General features: G+C 22.7%; 3 protein-coding genes across 3 annotated transcripts; 2 read left to right on the forward strand and 1 right to left on the reverse strand.

Annotated features, from left to right (window-relative positions):
• Nucleotides 1-56: 56 nt before the first annotated feature.
• Bm9027 (Uncharacterized protein) lies at nucleotides 57-2,468 on the forward strand (the record flags this gene model as incomplete). The annotated part of the gene is made up of 4 exons (XM_001900929.2): nucleotides 57-117; nucleotides 531-641; nucleotides 772-839; nucleotides 2,328-2,468. 4 exons carry the CDS (start codon nucleotides 57-59, stop codon nucleotides 2,466-2,468), a joined length of 381 nt encoding a protein of 126 aa, XP_001900964.2.
• Nucleotides 2,469-2,767: 299 nt separating this feature from the next.
• On the forward strand, nucleotides 2,768-8,000 carry Bma-klu-1 (Zinc finger, C2H2 type family protein; the record flags this gene model as incomplete). Its single annotated transcript, XM_001900928.2, has 13 exons — nucleotides 2,768-2,904; nucleotides 3,440-3,625; nucleotides 3,808-3,906; nucleotides 4,001-4,085; nucleotides 4,314-4,499; nucleotides 4,846-4,947; nucleotides 5,323-5,463; nucleotides 5,692-5,796; nucleotides 6,015-6,092; nucleotides 6,543-6,691; nucleotides 6,858-7,002; nucleotides 7,259-7,544; nucleotides 7,714-8,000. The coding sequence occupies 13 exons, from the start codon at nucleotides 2,768-2,770 to the stop codon at nucleotides 7,998-8,000; spliced, it is 1,986 nt and encodes a 661-aa protein (XP_001900963.2).
• Nucleotides 8,001-9,133: 1,133 nt separating this feature from the next.
• On the reverse strand, nucleotides 9,134-11,942 carry Bm6136 (Mechanosensory abnormality protein 6, putative; the record flags this gene model as incomplete). The annotated part of the gene is made up of 8 exons (XM_043079820.1): nucleotides 9,134-9,292; nucleotides 9,369-9,584; nucleotides 9,789-9,864; nucleotides 10,109-10,264; nucleotides 10,583-10,752; nucleotides 11,252-11,424; nucleotides 11,630-11,712; nucleotides 11,878-11,942. The coding sequence occupies 8 exons, from the start codon at nucleotides 11,940-11,942 to the stop codon at nucleotides 9,134-9,136; spliced, it is 1,098 nt and encodes a 365-aa protein (XP_042935754.1).
• Between the last annotated feature and the right edge of the window lie 1,424 nt (nucleotides 11,943-13,366).

Raw genomic sequence — 13,366 nt, forward strand, 5'->3', positions numbered from 1 at the left:
TCAAATATTTTTCTTCTCTATCTCTTAGATATAATTATTTTCTAGGAGATTGCATAATGATCAATAAAGATATGTTTGACAATATGCATTACAATGATTCAATCAATTCTGTCACCTGTAATTTTTTTTTTCCTTTTTCAAATTTCAAATTTATTATTTAGTAAATTAAACATTCTTACATATATTAAATTTTCAATTCGATACAATTTTATAATTAAAATTAAAAAGAAAAAAAAAATGTGATAATAAAAATAAAATATTAATTTGCTAATAAAGAAAAATGTTTTCATCAAATTACAAATTATTAATGATAAAATTAAATTATCAACAAAAGCTATTATTTACTGTTTAATCATATCTGCATTGTTATTTTTATACTTTCCTATAATTTTAAATGATAAAAAAAAAATTTTTTTTTTTTCAAAGGATATATTTTAATTGGAAGATTTATTCATTTTTAATTGCTAGAAAAAAAAAAATTATGAATTGAAAAATATTGTTTTTATTTTTATGCAAACAATTAATTGCAGTACATTTGTCACCATCAACTACGACACTGTCAACATCTCACAGATCAAATTCTCCAATTAATGATGGATCATCGTTGATATTTGATGGACCAACAATTACACTACCATCAGGTTTATTCATTTATTTTCATTTAATTACTTCAAATTTTATTTTTAGATTTTATATTTATATAAAATTAATAAAAATGTTAATATTATAGTGATAATATAGTTTTTATCAATTTGTGTTAATTTCATTTAGGTGATAAAACGACGATTATCTGTGAGCCAACAGTTGCTGGTGATACAGACAATAGGCCAACGTTAAAAGTAAACTTTTGATTTTTTTGATTTAATATTATGAAAATTTCTTTCATTTGATAAAATTTTCAATTTTAATTTTTGTTATATTATTGATTCAAACTATTATATCAATAAATTATTTTATTCATTCATTTAATGTTCAAATGGAATATTTCATTTGTTCATAATTAATAATTATGATTTATTTTATGAATCAACCATTTTAATTTTAAATTTCATAGAGATGAAAATTTTAATTATATATCGTAAATAAAGAATAGAATGATTATAAATTTGTCAATTGTTAATCAAAAAATATAGCTATCATCTTTTTATTTTATTATTCATTTAAATGTGTAATAAACAAATATATATTAGTGCATTAGCTAATTAATTAAATTAATCGATCAATTAACAAAGTAATAATGTACAGACATCTGCATGGAATAATATGCAAAAATAATAATAATATTTGTTATTTGTATTGCTAAAATATTTGAACTGACGTCTAATAATAATTTATCTAATAATTTATTTCAAATTATTTATTAATTTATATAATTTTTTTATTAATTTATTTATTTCAAATTATTTATTAATTTTTCTATTTTATTTATTAATTTATTTATTTCAAATTATTTATTAATTTTATCAATTTATCCAATAATTTATAGAAAAGTGTAATAATTTATGTATTTTAACTAAAATAATTTTATTCAAAAATTTCAGTAAACAAAAAAACTATGTAATAATCATTTTGTCATTCATTTTCACTTTAGCAACAGTTATTTATGAATCAATTTTTCCTTTCATCGATGTGATTTTTTCTTTTTTCTTTTTTTTTTTTTTTTTTGTTTATGAAATAATATTTGGAATTAATCGATATGCAAATTAAATATTTATTCAACTAATCAAACTTCAAAAAATTGAATTGTCAGTCATCAGTTATCGATTATTATTATTATTATTATTAGATTTTAAATTTCTAGTCATTGTTTATAATCTTTAAATGTGAATTGCATTTTTATAAAAGCTAAATAATTTATTCAACATTTCATAAATGAATTGTATTGCTGAATAATTAAAATGAAAAAATTAATTTCCAATTTTATCTGAAATCATTTACATAATATACTTTTTTTTTAATAATTTAATTTCAGGTTTTCATTTTCAACAGGACTGTATATAATTAATTCATTATTATTTCATTTTGTTTACAGCGTTTTGTAATTATTATATGAGAAATAAATGATTCCATCATATCATTTATATTGACGTAATTTTTTCTTACGTCTTTCCTACGTCTTTTCTCACGTCTCACGTCTTAATTCATTCTTGTTTACATCGATTTCATTAGATTTAACAATAAATTAATCAAAAGTAAATTACTTTCTATATTATAAAGTAAAATACCATTACTTCTATCCTAATTTTTCCATTCTACAGGTTGTCATTTTAATATAATATATAATAAACTATAATGATTGTATCGAAGAGAAAGAAAAAATATTACAGTTTGCGCCAGTAATTTGTGAGCAAGGACCAAGTGCGCCATCATCACCAACAAGTCCAGGAGGTTCTCGCTTACGTCGTCCTCGTCCATTAAATGCAGATGCTATGGAACGAATAAGCGTTGTAAAATTATTAATTCATTAGATTTTTTTAATTTGAAATGATTTAATTTTGTTATTATAAAATTTTAATTAAATTTTTTATTTTACTTTTTAGAAAATAATTATTCAATCATTTTTATTCTATTATTTAAATCTGAGAAAAATTAGATAAAATGATAAAAATTTGAGCAAAATAAATTGACAAAGTGTCATCAAAATATACTATATATAATTAAATGAATAACAAAATTCTATCAAAATGTTAATCAATTTTAAACTGATAAAAGTACTGATAAGGAATAATCATTTTGTACACAGTTAACGACGAATTATTTGGCAACAATGAATTTGAATAAATTATCACCACTTAGTCCATATGCTACAAGTGATTTGGGGTCAAGTCCTCGAAGTTCGATTAGTCTGGCACCAAGCAGCCTAAGTCCATGTTGGACTAATTTCAGGGATAGTAAAAAGTCAAGGTTAGTTCATTACTTTTTGTTTTTGTTTTTTGCAAATTATTTAATATGTTATAATGATGGTAGTAAAAAGTTAGACATAAAATATTACATTAGGTAAGTAATTATAAGTATGTTTCATTAAGACTTTTTGTGATTCTTCATGTTGTAACCTTTGACCCGACCATAATATAAGAATGGTCATACTTACAATATATTGCATGTCACATCTATAGGTCTTATATACTGATAACATGGTGTGATATGATGTGATATGAGTGAAGTTAAGGAATTTATTTCAAGATAAAATAGATCAAATAATATCTGATATATCCTATTAAATACTTTTTTCATTTATTCATCAAATACTGTATAATAATTAATATATCTTGAATTAATATAATAAAAAATACTATGCATAATAATTATTTAATAAGTATACAAAACAATTGACTATTTCACGTACGTACGTGTCCGTCTGCAAAAAAAAGTGATAATGGATATTTGTAGAAATGAAAATTTTTTGAAAATAAAATAATTTAATCAAAATGAATTTCAGCCTTGAAGGTGATGGTGACTCGGATATTTGCTCCAAAGATCTTCTTTCACCTTGTATGTACTCTCCAGCACCGTTCAGTCCATTTAGTGATTGCACCGAGCCACCGGAAACACCGTTATCTGCTTGTGGTACAGGTGCATCACCTGCTTTGTCACCTTTACTCTCGATGCAATCGTTGCACTTCAAGTAATTCATTCATAAGGTTTTTGTATTTCAATTTTAGTTAATGATCTTCAAAAAAAAAAAAAAAAAAAAAGAAAAAAAAAGTAAAATATTCCTTTCATTTCTTTTTTTTTTTTTAAACTTTTATTTTAAATATATTTGTTTAACATTTATTACGTAATTTTTCTAAACAATAAATCTTTTAGCTTTGACACAATTCGAAGTTCTAGTTCACTGTCAGGTCGTGTTGATGTTAATCATCATCATCTTCTGGTACCTGAATCAAACCTGGATTTTCAATCAAGGTAAATTCTTTCTTTTTCTTTTTAATCTCATATGCAAATATCAAAATGGGAGTAAAAACTATTAAATTATTACCTGTATGAGAACAATTTTCAGGGAAAGAAGTCGTTCAGATGGTGAGGTGACATCAAATGGAAATAATGAAAAGATGGACACTTCAGTGGGACAATCTACCGTATCGGTAATTAGTAACATTTGTTGAAAAATTCATAAACAATTAAGAAATAAACAATTCTTTAAAAAATAACTCATAATTGAACCATTTAATTCATAACTTTTGTAGAAATTGTCTAAAAAAAAAAATTTTTTTTCTTTTTGAATTTAATCATTTAATTCATAATTTTTTAAAAAATTATCACAATAAAAAGAAAGTTTATTTCTTTCTTTCTTTTTCTTTTTTTTTTTTTAGATTCCAACAACATCCCATCGTTTATCATCAACATCAGGTCAATACAAGAAACGACTGTTACAAAAATATGAAAAGGAACAGGAAGATAAAAAGGTTCAAAAACGACAGTCAAATCAGTATGCTTCTTTCATCAATAATACACTTTCTTGTCCAACTAATGTACAAACAACAGTTAGTCTTATAGAGGTTTGTAAAATATTATTTATTTATTTATTTTTTAAAAAAAAAAAAACAAAATTAAAAATGATGAGAAGCAACAAAAGAGCAAAAGCATTCTTCTGATTATTACTATTATTTTATTTATTTATTTTTTTTGTTTGCATTATTTAGAATAATTTATGGTTTAATTTCATATTAATTATCAATTCATTTCAATTTGAAAATTATTTTATAAATTTATAGAAAGAAGAATATTGGAATATAAACTTTTTTTTTTTTTAGAAATGACAAATGTTTGTTGACATTTTTGTTTTGTTTTGTTTTGTTTTTTTTGTGTTAGAATAAAATATTATAATATTTTGATAAAATTTAGGAAACAAAAGAATTAGAAAAAAAGAATGCTATATGGTTGTTAAATAATGAAAAGTCAATCGATGATAGCTCATCAAAATCCATTGAATGTGAACCAAAACAGGTAAATTTACCTATTTATCAAAATAATATTATCAATTTTTTATCCATTCATACATTATAAAATTTTAATAAAATATGAAAAAATTCTAGAGAAAAAAAACGAATGTGAAATTGAAAGTTAAAAAGTATTAATGTAGTTTTTACTTATATCATATTTGTACATTCTTATTTTATAATAATATTTTAATTATATAAATTTGTTTCATTCAATATTTAAAAGTTTAATTGCATAATTTATACCTTTAAAAGTAAATTAATTTTAAAAAATACATACAAATAAAAGATAATACAATGAAATAAATTTTTAATATTTATTAAAAATTGATTTATTAAGAAAAAAAAAAAGATTAAAAATGAATTTTATTGATAATTACAGCCATTACTATCAGCAACTGAGCCATTTGCAAGTCAACAACAATTCAATGTTTGGATGCAACATCAACTTCTTACCTGGCGTAATCACTGGTATCAGAATGCAAATGCCTTATCATCAATTCGTAGCCCTGCAATAATTGGTGTAAGTTAATTTTAATTATCTAACTGATAATTTTATTTTAATTTATTTTCCATTATCATTTGATTATTTAATACATAAATTAATCATTTTTTTTAATATTTCATTAATTTTATAGAAAGAATTTATTGTCCATTATCATAATTCCATAAATTGATTAGCTATTGATAATAACTGAATGATTAATTTTAATAATTTGAAGTTTATTTTTTTTTTTTTTTTTTTGTTCAGATGGGTGGTGCATGTCTATTAACAGAGCCACGTGATCATATGTCACGTGGGATGACACGAAGTACTAATTCACCTGAAATGGAAAGTAATTTTGGACCAATTCGAGTTTGTTATTCTTTCTTGAAAAAGTTTAAAAAGAAAGACTATTCTAATTATCATAACAATTAGTATATTTGATGATCATAAAGAAATTATAAAGAAAATTATAACTTTTTCATATTGAACAAATTATTTCAAAAAAAAAAAAAAAGATTTTTAGTTTTTTTTTTTTGCTTTTTACAGGTTATTATTTGATGATCAAATTCTAGGATAAATGATTTCAGTCTGGGACATTCTGGCGAAGAAGTCGTTCAGAATCAGATGTCACTTTCGGAAATTATGTATGTCAACATTGTGGACAAGTATGTATTTTCTCTCTCTCTCTCTCTCTTTCCCTCTCTCTCTTTGTCAAAATAATACTTCAATTATGATTGCAATACCGTTGTCATTTACAAAAATATTACTTGTATACCATCATTACTGCATTTAAAAAGTTCGTAGTCTCAGGCCTGGTTCATCAACTGGATGAGAACTAGACTAGAACTAGGCTCCTAGGCTAATATTGCCAATTTGTCAGTTACCTTAATTGATGCATATACTCGCTAGCAAGTTTATCTTGAATAATTTTTAAAATATTAACTTAAAAACATTATAATTTATAAAATGATTGCTTAAAAAATTTGTCTTTTCGAAAATTTTCTTTTATTTTTCTAGTCTATTAGATTATATTTATGTATGGTTATTGAGAGGAAAAAAAGATTCATTATTAAATTATTCGTCGAAAGAGCCGAAATGTCAGTAAGTACTTTAAGGCATTTGGACTGCATGATAGACTTGCAAAGCATATTGCTTCACGTCATCGTGATCGTTCGGCTTCAGTTGCTGGAAAAGATGGCTTATCAAAAGCTCATAAATGTACGATGTGTAACAAATCGTTTGGTAGAAGTGACATGCTAACTAGGTATTTAATTTTTTTAAATGTCAAACAAAAAGAATTGAGATGACAGAGAATGATGTCACTGTGTTCATTGCATGATTAATTAATGAATTTAATTACTAATTAAATTACATTTTAATAATTTCCAAAGATAATTAATATTTGTAAATTATTACTTCTATTTTTTCAGACATATGCGATTACATACTGGCATTAAACCTTATGGATGTCAGGTATGTGGTCAGGTATTTTCGAGAAGTGACCATTTGAGTACACATCAAAGGACTCACACTGGAGAAAAGCCATATCAATGTCCTCAATGTAACTATGCTGCCGTAAGTATATGTGATTCTCGAATAGCGATTACAGTTAATGAATTTTTTGACTCTCGAATAGCGATTACAGTTAATGAATTTTTTGACTCTCGAATAGCGATTACAGTTAATGAATTTTTTGATATATTTGCTAAATGCTCAATAAAAATGTTAAATTCAAGAAAGTTAGAAAAATTTGGCTTATTTAGCTTAATGATCAAAGAAAATATTAATACTAAAAAATAAGTAAAATATCATTTTTCTTTTTTTTTTTTAGAGTCGACGTGATATGATAACGCGTCATATGCGAACACATATTCGTCCACCGGGATCTCCCGAATTTAATCCTTTAGCAATAAGCCAATTATCACTGAGTCATTCAAGCAGTCAATTGCATCAATCAGAAACGATAGTTGGTGACACTTTAAGTCTAACAGCGCCATGTTTCTCTTCCACTAATCTATCACCAATTTCTCAGCAATTTACAAAAAATCCACTAATGATGTGTACTGCAAATGCAGTTGCTACTGCTACTGCAGTTGCAGTAACTGCCATTGCTGATGGTAAGTTACCATTAAATTGAAGTTTTAACATAGAAAATAACAATGATAAAATGAGTAAAATAATAAATTTAATCTTTCGTTGAATAAATCAACGATATATTTCTTTCATTTCTAACTGATACTTTGATGATTTATAATAAAAATGAAATTATTTCAAGTTTTATTCTAGATTGTTTGCCTAACACTATGGGAACACTTCCATTATTGCAAAAATTACCGATTGCAGCAACTGTGCCAAATTTAATTGGATCAAACTTACGACGTAGTGCATTTACGGCACACGGTAAACTTGCGGCATCGCTTTCATCAATAACAAATTCATCATCTAGCACTAGCAGCAGTTCATTCATTTTACCTAGCAGTAATTCTCTACAATCCTCTCATTCGTCACAAACAAGTCCAACTTTATGTCGACAAGCAAGTATTGGTGGCTTTTCATCCACCTGCTCAACCTGATTGAATTGTTAAATAAAACTATGACATTGTACTAAGTAATCTACTTAATATCAAATATTTAAATTGATGAAAAGTTCATTCTTCAGAAAATTTCTTCAGAAATTTTTTCCAACATTTAAATTTCAAAAAATATTTGAATGAAATTATTTTCTCATTGCTTATTGAAAAGTGATCCTTTCTATGAAATACCACAACAATTAATAGAATATAGAATATCCTTTTTCTTCTTCTTCTCCTTTTCATCTTATCTGTTGCATTTTTTAAAACCAATTTTATGTTTTTTTTTCATGCAATCATTAATTTATGTCACATTTCTTTTTATTTTTAGCAGTTAATGCTAAAAAGAATGGATAAAGAATTGGCGCAAATGTGATGAAACAAAACAGTTCAATTAAAAAGTAAACAAAATACTGAAAATATATTAAAATAAAATGAGTATTACGGAAATTCTTTGATGATTTTTTTTTTATTATAAAAGATTAAAATGGAAAAATTATTAAAATTTTTCAAAATTTTTGTTAATTCTAAATCAGAATTTTATTTTTGTCAGAATAATATGGCTTTTAAAGTTATGAATATGCAAATTATAGCATAATTTGAGGATCAATTAGATTTGTCATATTGTTTATCTCAATTGTTTTTTGTCTTTTATGTATTCTTTTTCTCCTTATTTAGATATCAGGTTTTTATTTTTTTATTTGTTAAAATTTCAATATTTCTAATTAGCATTTTTTCTTTTAATGATATAAAAGTTTATTTTATCCTTGAAAAATGATAATTTCATATTCATTCTTTGAGAAACACAAACAAAAAGTGTATTTAAAATAGAAAATAACAAAACAGGAAGCAATTTTGGCTACTAAAATTTTTAATTAATGCAGTTTGCTTTTTTCATCATTTTGAAAATGAGCTATCAAATGTAAAATTATAATTTATTCTATATTTAAAAATCTTTTCTTTTTTTCTATATTTAAAAATAACAAACTCTCAAGTCTATGAATAAGTCGAATTTAAGGAATTTTTTAAAGTTTCTTTTTAACAGTGTCACTAGTAATTTGCATTTAATTTTTCAACTAAAATTTTTAACCCCAATTTATTAATCATTCCAATTAATGTTTTAATCAATTTAATTACTATACAATTTGAGAAGTATCAATATCACAATGCAATGTACGACCAAATAAACTACCAATAAGTAAAGAATTTTGATGAAATAAAACAGCAGATGAACCACATATTGTTGCACCATCATTTGCATACGGTTCTGTTATCACCCAACTCTTATCATTATCCTAAAATAGAACATATAATTAAATTTAATTAAAATAAATTAATTAACAATTGAAATAGAAGAAGGATGGAATTTACCTGTAATCGTATTCGAAGTATTTGAGATGGTGAACGTTCATCCGTATTTATTGGATTTTGCATATGTTTATGAGCTTTATAAAGTATCGGATGAAGTGCTACCCAAATATTTCCATTTTTAGTTTCAATAAATATTTTATTTGGTGATGAAAGAAGTGAAATTTCAGTTGCAAATACCACTGACATATCTTTTCGTAAATGATAAATTCGTATAAACTAAATTAAAAATATTATTTTAAAAAAAAAAAAAAGAAGGAAAGAAAAAAGTTTAATTTTTTTTTTTTTAAAATTATTAATTTATCATTTAACATATAATTTTTTATTAATTCTTTTAATGTATAAAATATTTATTCATTTATTAATAATATCACTTTTTTTTTTTTAATTTTATTAAAAAAAAAAAAAAATTTATCAACTCACTTCGTTAACTGTACTAGCAACATATAATCGATTTTGTTGCTTATTTATAGCAATTCCATTTGGTGTTGGAAAATATCTATTAAATAATATTTTAATAAAAATATATTACTAAAAAAGAAATTTATTTCACTTTTTGATTTTATAAATAAAAATTAAATTTTAACGAAAAATTTATAATTTAAAATGGTATGAATTTATTATTTTACATTTCTATATTAGTATTAAAAAAAAAAAAAAAAAAAAATGAATATTATCTGAAATGATTGTGTTTTATAAAAATATTAAAAAAAAATTTGAAACAAACAAAAAAAAAAAGAAACTTTTCGAGATAATTTCCTTGTCGTCCATCATAGTAAACAATTGAACCAAATGATGATTGCATAGCAAATTCAATAATTTGCATCCAATATTTTTGATAATAAGCATAATTGGTGGTGATAAATCGATCAGCGCCAACAACTGCTATATCAGCTAAGCTAAATTTAAAAATTTAAAATTAAATAATTAAGAGAGAGAGAGAGAGAGAGAGAGAAATGATATTTTATTGAAATAAATTTATTTTTTTTTATCAATAAAATTTTGTTATATTTAAATTTTCTTTTTTCTCCTTCTTTTTTTTTTTCCTCAAACAAAAAAAGTGTAATTTTTATAATAAATGGAATTGAAATTGAATATATGCATATATTAGCTTAAAAAATAATTATAAATTATTAAATTAATACATAGCAAAATTTTCATGTAAAAATAAAAGTAAAATTATGAAAAAGAAGGAAAACTTTTGAAATATGACTTACTTTCGAAATTTATCATTACTTATTGTTTTTTGATAAGTAAGAAGTAAACGTTTATGATCAAATTGAAAAACTTCCACAGTATCAGTTGTATTCTGATAAGAATTAGTGATATAAACAGTTATTCGACCTCGACTAATATATGTATCAATTCCATATGGAATAAAATATTGCTATAAATATTTTTATATTAATTTATTTTTTTTTTTTTTTTATAATTCAAATGTAATTTTATTATTAAACTAATTTTAAAATTGCTTTGATAAATCAAACAAAACCAGAGAAAAAAGTCCAAAAAAAAAAAAAAAAAAACCTTAAAATTTCATTCAAATAAATTCTGAAAATTTTTTGACAAAAATTTTAATTATATCAATAAGTTTGAATAATATTTAAGATGGAAAATAATTGAAGTATCCAAAATTTACACTCATTTTTTCCATCAATTTTATCGATGAAATTAATTTTACTAATTAGAAAATCTGAAATTTTCATTGTATTCTGAAATTATTTGAAAATTATTCAACAAAATTTTATAAAATTTTTTAAAATTATTCAATAATAATAAAAATTTCAGATTTTTTTTTTTTTAACAAAAATTAATTCTTGGCGAAAAAAAAGAAAAAAAAAAACGATGCATTTATTGATTAAAAAAAAATTAATTTTTAATATTACCAAATTAAATCCTTTAATTTTCAATTTCTTAGCTTCATAATTTCTATTTTCCGTAAAATTATAAACGAATATTGCACCAGTAATATTACTAACTCCTCGACTTTTTGCATATCCGCTTGTTATCAATGCAATATTCAATTCCGGAATGAGTACCATTCCGGCTGAACCATTTGCTACAATTTATTTAAACAATATTACAAATTATTTACTAAATAATTAATATAAGAATTGACAATTAAAATCTCTTTCTCTCTCTCTCTCTCTCTCTCCCTTTCTTCTCTTCTTTCTCTCAGAGACTTCACTTTAAAAAGTATAAAATAAAAGTTTCTTTTTCAGAAAAAAAAAAAAAAAAAGGAGTAATAAATTAAAAATTAATACCAAATATTCCGGTAGATGTACGAATAAATCGACATGAGCCAGGTGTATGATTGTAAACACGTTTGTTTATATCCAATAATAAACTAAAGTTAATCAAATTAATTTAAAATAACAAATTAAAAAAAAAAAAAAAAGCATTTAAATTTACATTTCTAATTATGCTAATACTATTATTGCTAATATAATTGAATTATTTATTGTGATAAAATTTTAAATTTAAAAAAATAATAAAAATTATTAAAACATACATAAATCGAATTAGTAAACTGCAACCTAATCCAATCAATAATAATGCTATTATTGAATTAGTCATTACAAATGATAATTTTTCATTCTAAATGATAATAACAAATTAATAATAAAATATTTTTTATTTTTCATTGTTAAAATTTTGCAATCAATTTCATATCAATTACTTTATTTAATTTATCAATTTATCACTTTTTTTTTTTTAATCATTTAACACTTTTACATTCTAATATTTGCATATTTAATGAGGAAAACTACAAATTTCTTTTTTTTTTCTAAAAAAAAAATCATATTTCAATTAAAAGAAAAAAAAATTTTAATTTCTGATAAAAATTTAACAAAAAAAAAAAAGAAAAAAGAAAGAGAGGGAGAGAGAGGGAGAGAGAGAGAGAGCAAACATTATGAATTGATAAAAAAGAAAAATGAATAAATAGAAAGCAATGATCAGAGCCAAATTTCACAAATATTAAATTTATTCCAGAAGGAATAAGTCTACAAGCTATCGTTCAATTTTCAATTTCATTGCTATGAATGAACAGAGAGAGATACATATAACTTTACATTTTAAAATCACCTTCTCTCTCTCTCTCTCTCTCTTTCTCTCTCCCTCTCTTTCCCTCTCTCTCTCTCTCTGAAGTCAAAACAGATCGATTTTGCACAGTTAGTCTGAGCAATACTTTTTATCCAAAGCATATCATCATCACCATCATTCATCATTCATTCATCGTTCCTTATATTATCCTCATTTCCGGTTAGAAAAATTTCCGGATGAATTTTCCTGATGAGTATGCATTAGATTACAATTGAATTGATATTATCAATTAATATGATAATTTCTTACTATCATTTTCACATAATATTGCAAATTATCATTATTTTCTAAATTAATTCATTCTTAATTAATTTGCATTAAATTTAACAGTGATAACACGAATGATAAATAAATTTTGAAAAAAAAGAAAAAATTGGGATAATATTTGAGAGAATGATAATATGTGACAAATAGATGTGACAATTTTTTTTTTTTGTGATAATGACAAAATAATGTGTAATTAATATATGTACAAAAATTTCAACTTCATTTTAATTTATAATTATTGAAACTATATTTAATTTATAATAATTGAAACTATACGATGTTAACAAAATAATTTAAAAATAAAATTTTCTAATTTTATCAAAAATTTTCGCTCAATTAATTTAACAAATTTATTTAATTTCATTAATGGTAATAATTTTTTATTTTTATTTTTCTTACTTTTTTTCTTAGCATAATTTATTGTATTAAATATATTTAAATACTATTATAATACAAATATTTTATGTAAGTAACCAAAAAAAGAAAACAAACAAACAAACAAACAAACAAACAAACGAACAAAACAAAAATCCAATTAATTTACACATTAATATGTTTACTAAATTCATTCAATAAATTTATCACTGTTTTTTTTCCTTTTTTAAATTTTCATTTAATTAATTAATTAA

Source organism: Brugia malayi, assembly GCF_000002995.4.
Source record: "Brugia malayi strain FR3 genome assembly, contig: Bm_v4_Chr3_scaffold_001, whole genome shotgun sequence".
Taxonomy (NCBI): domain Eukaryota; kingdom Metazoa; phylum Nematoda; class Chromadorea; order Rhabditida; family Onchocercidae; genus Brugia; species Brugia malayi.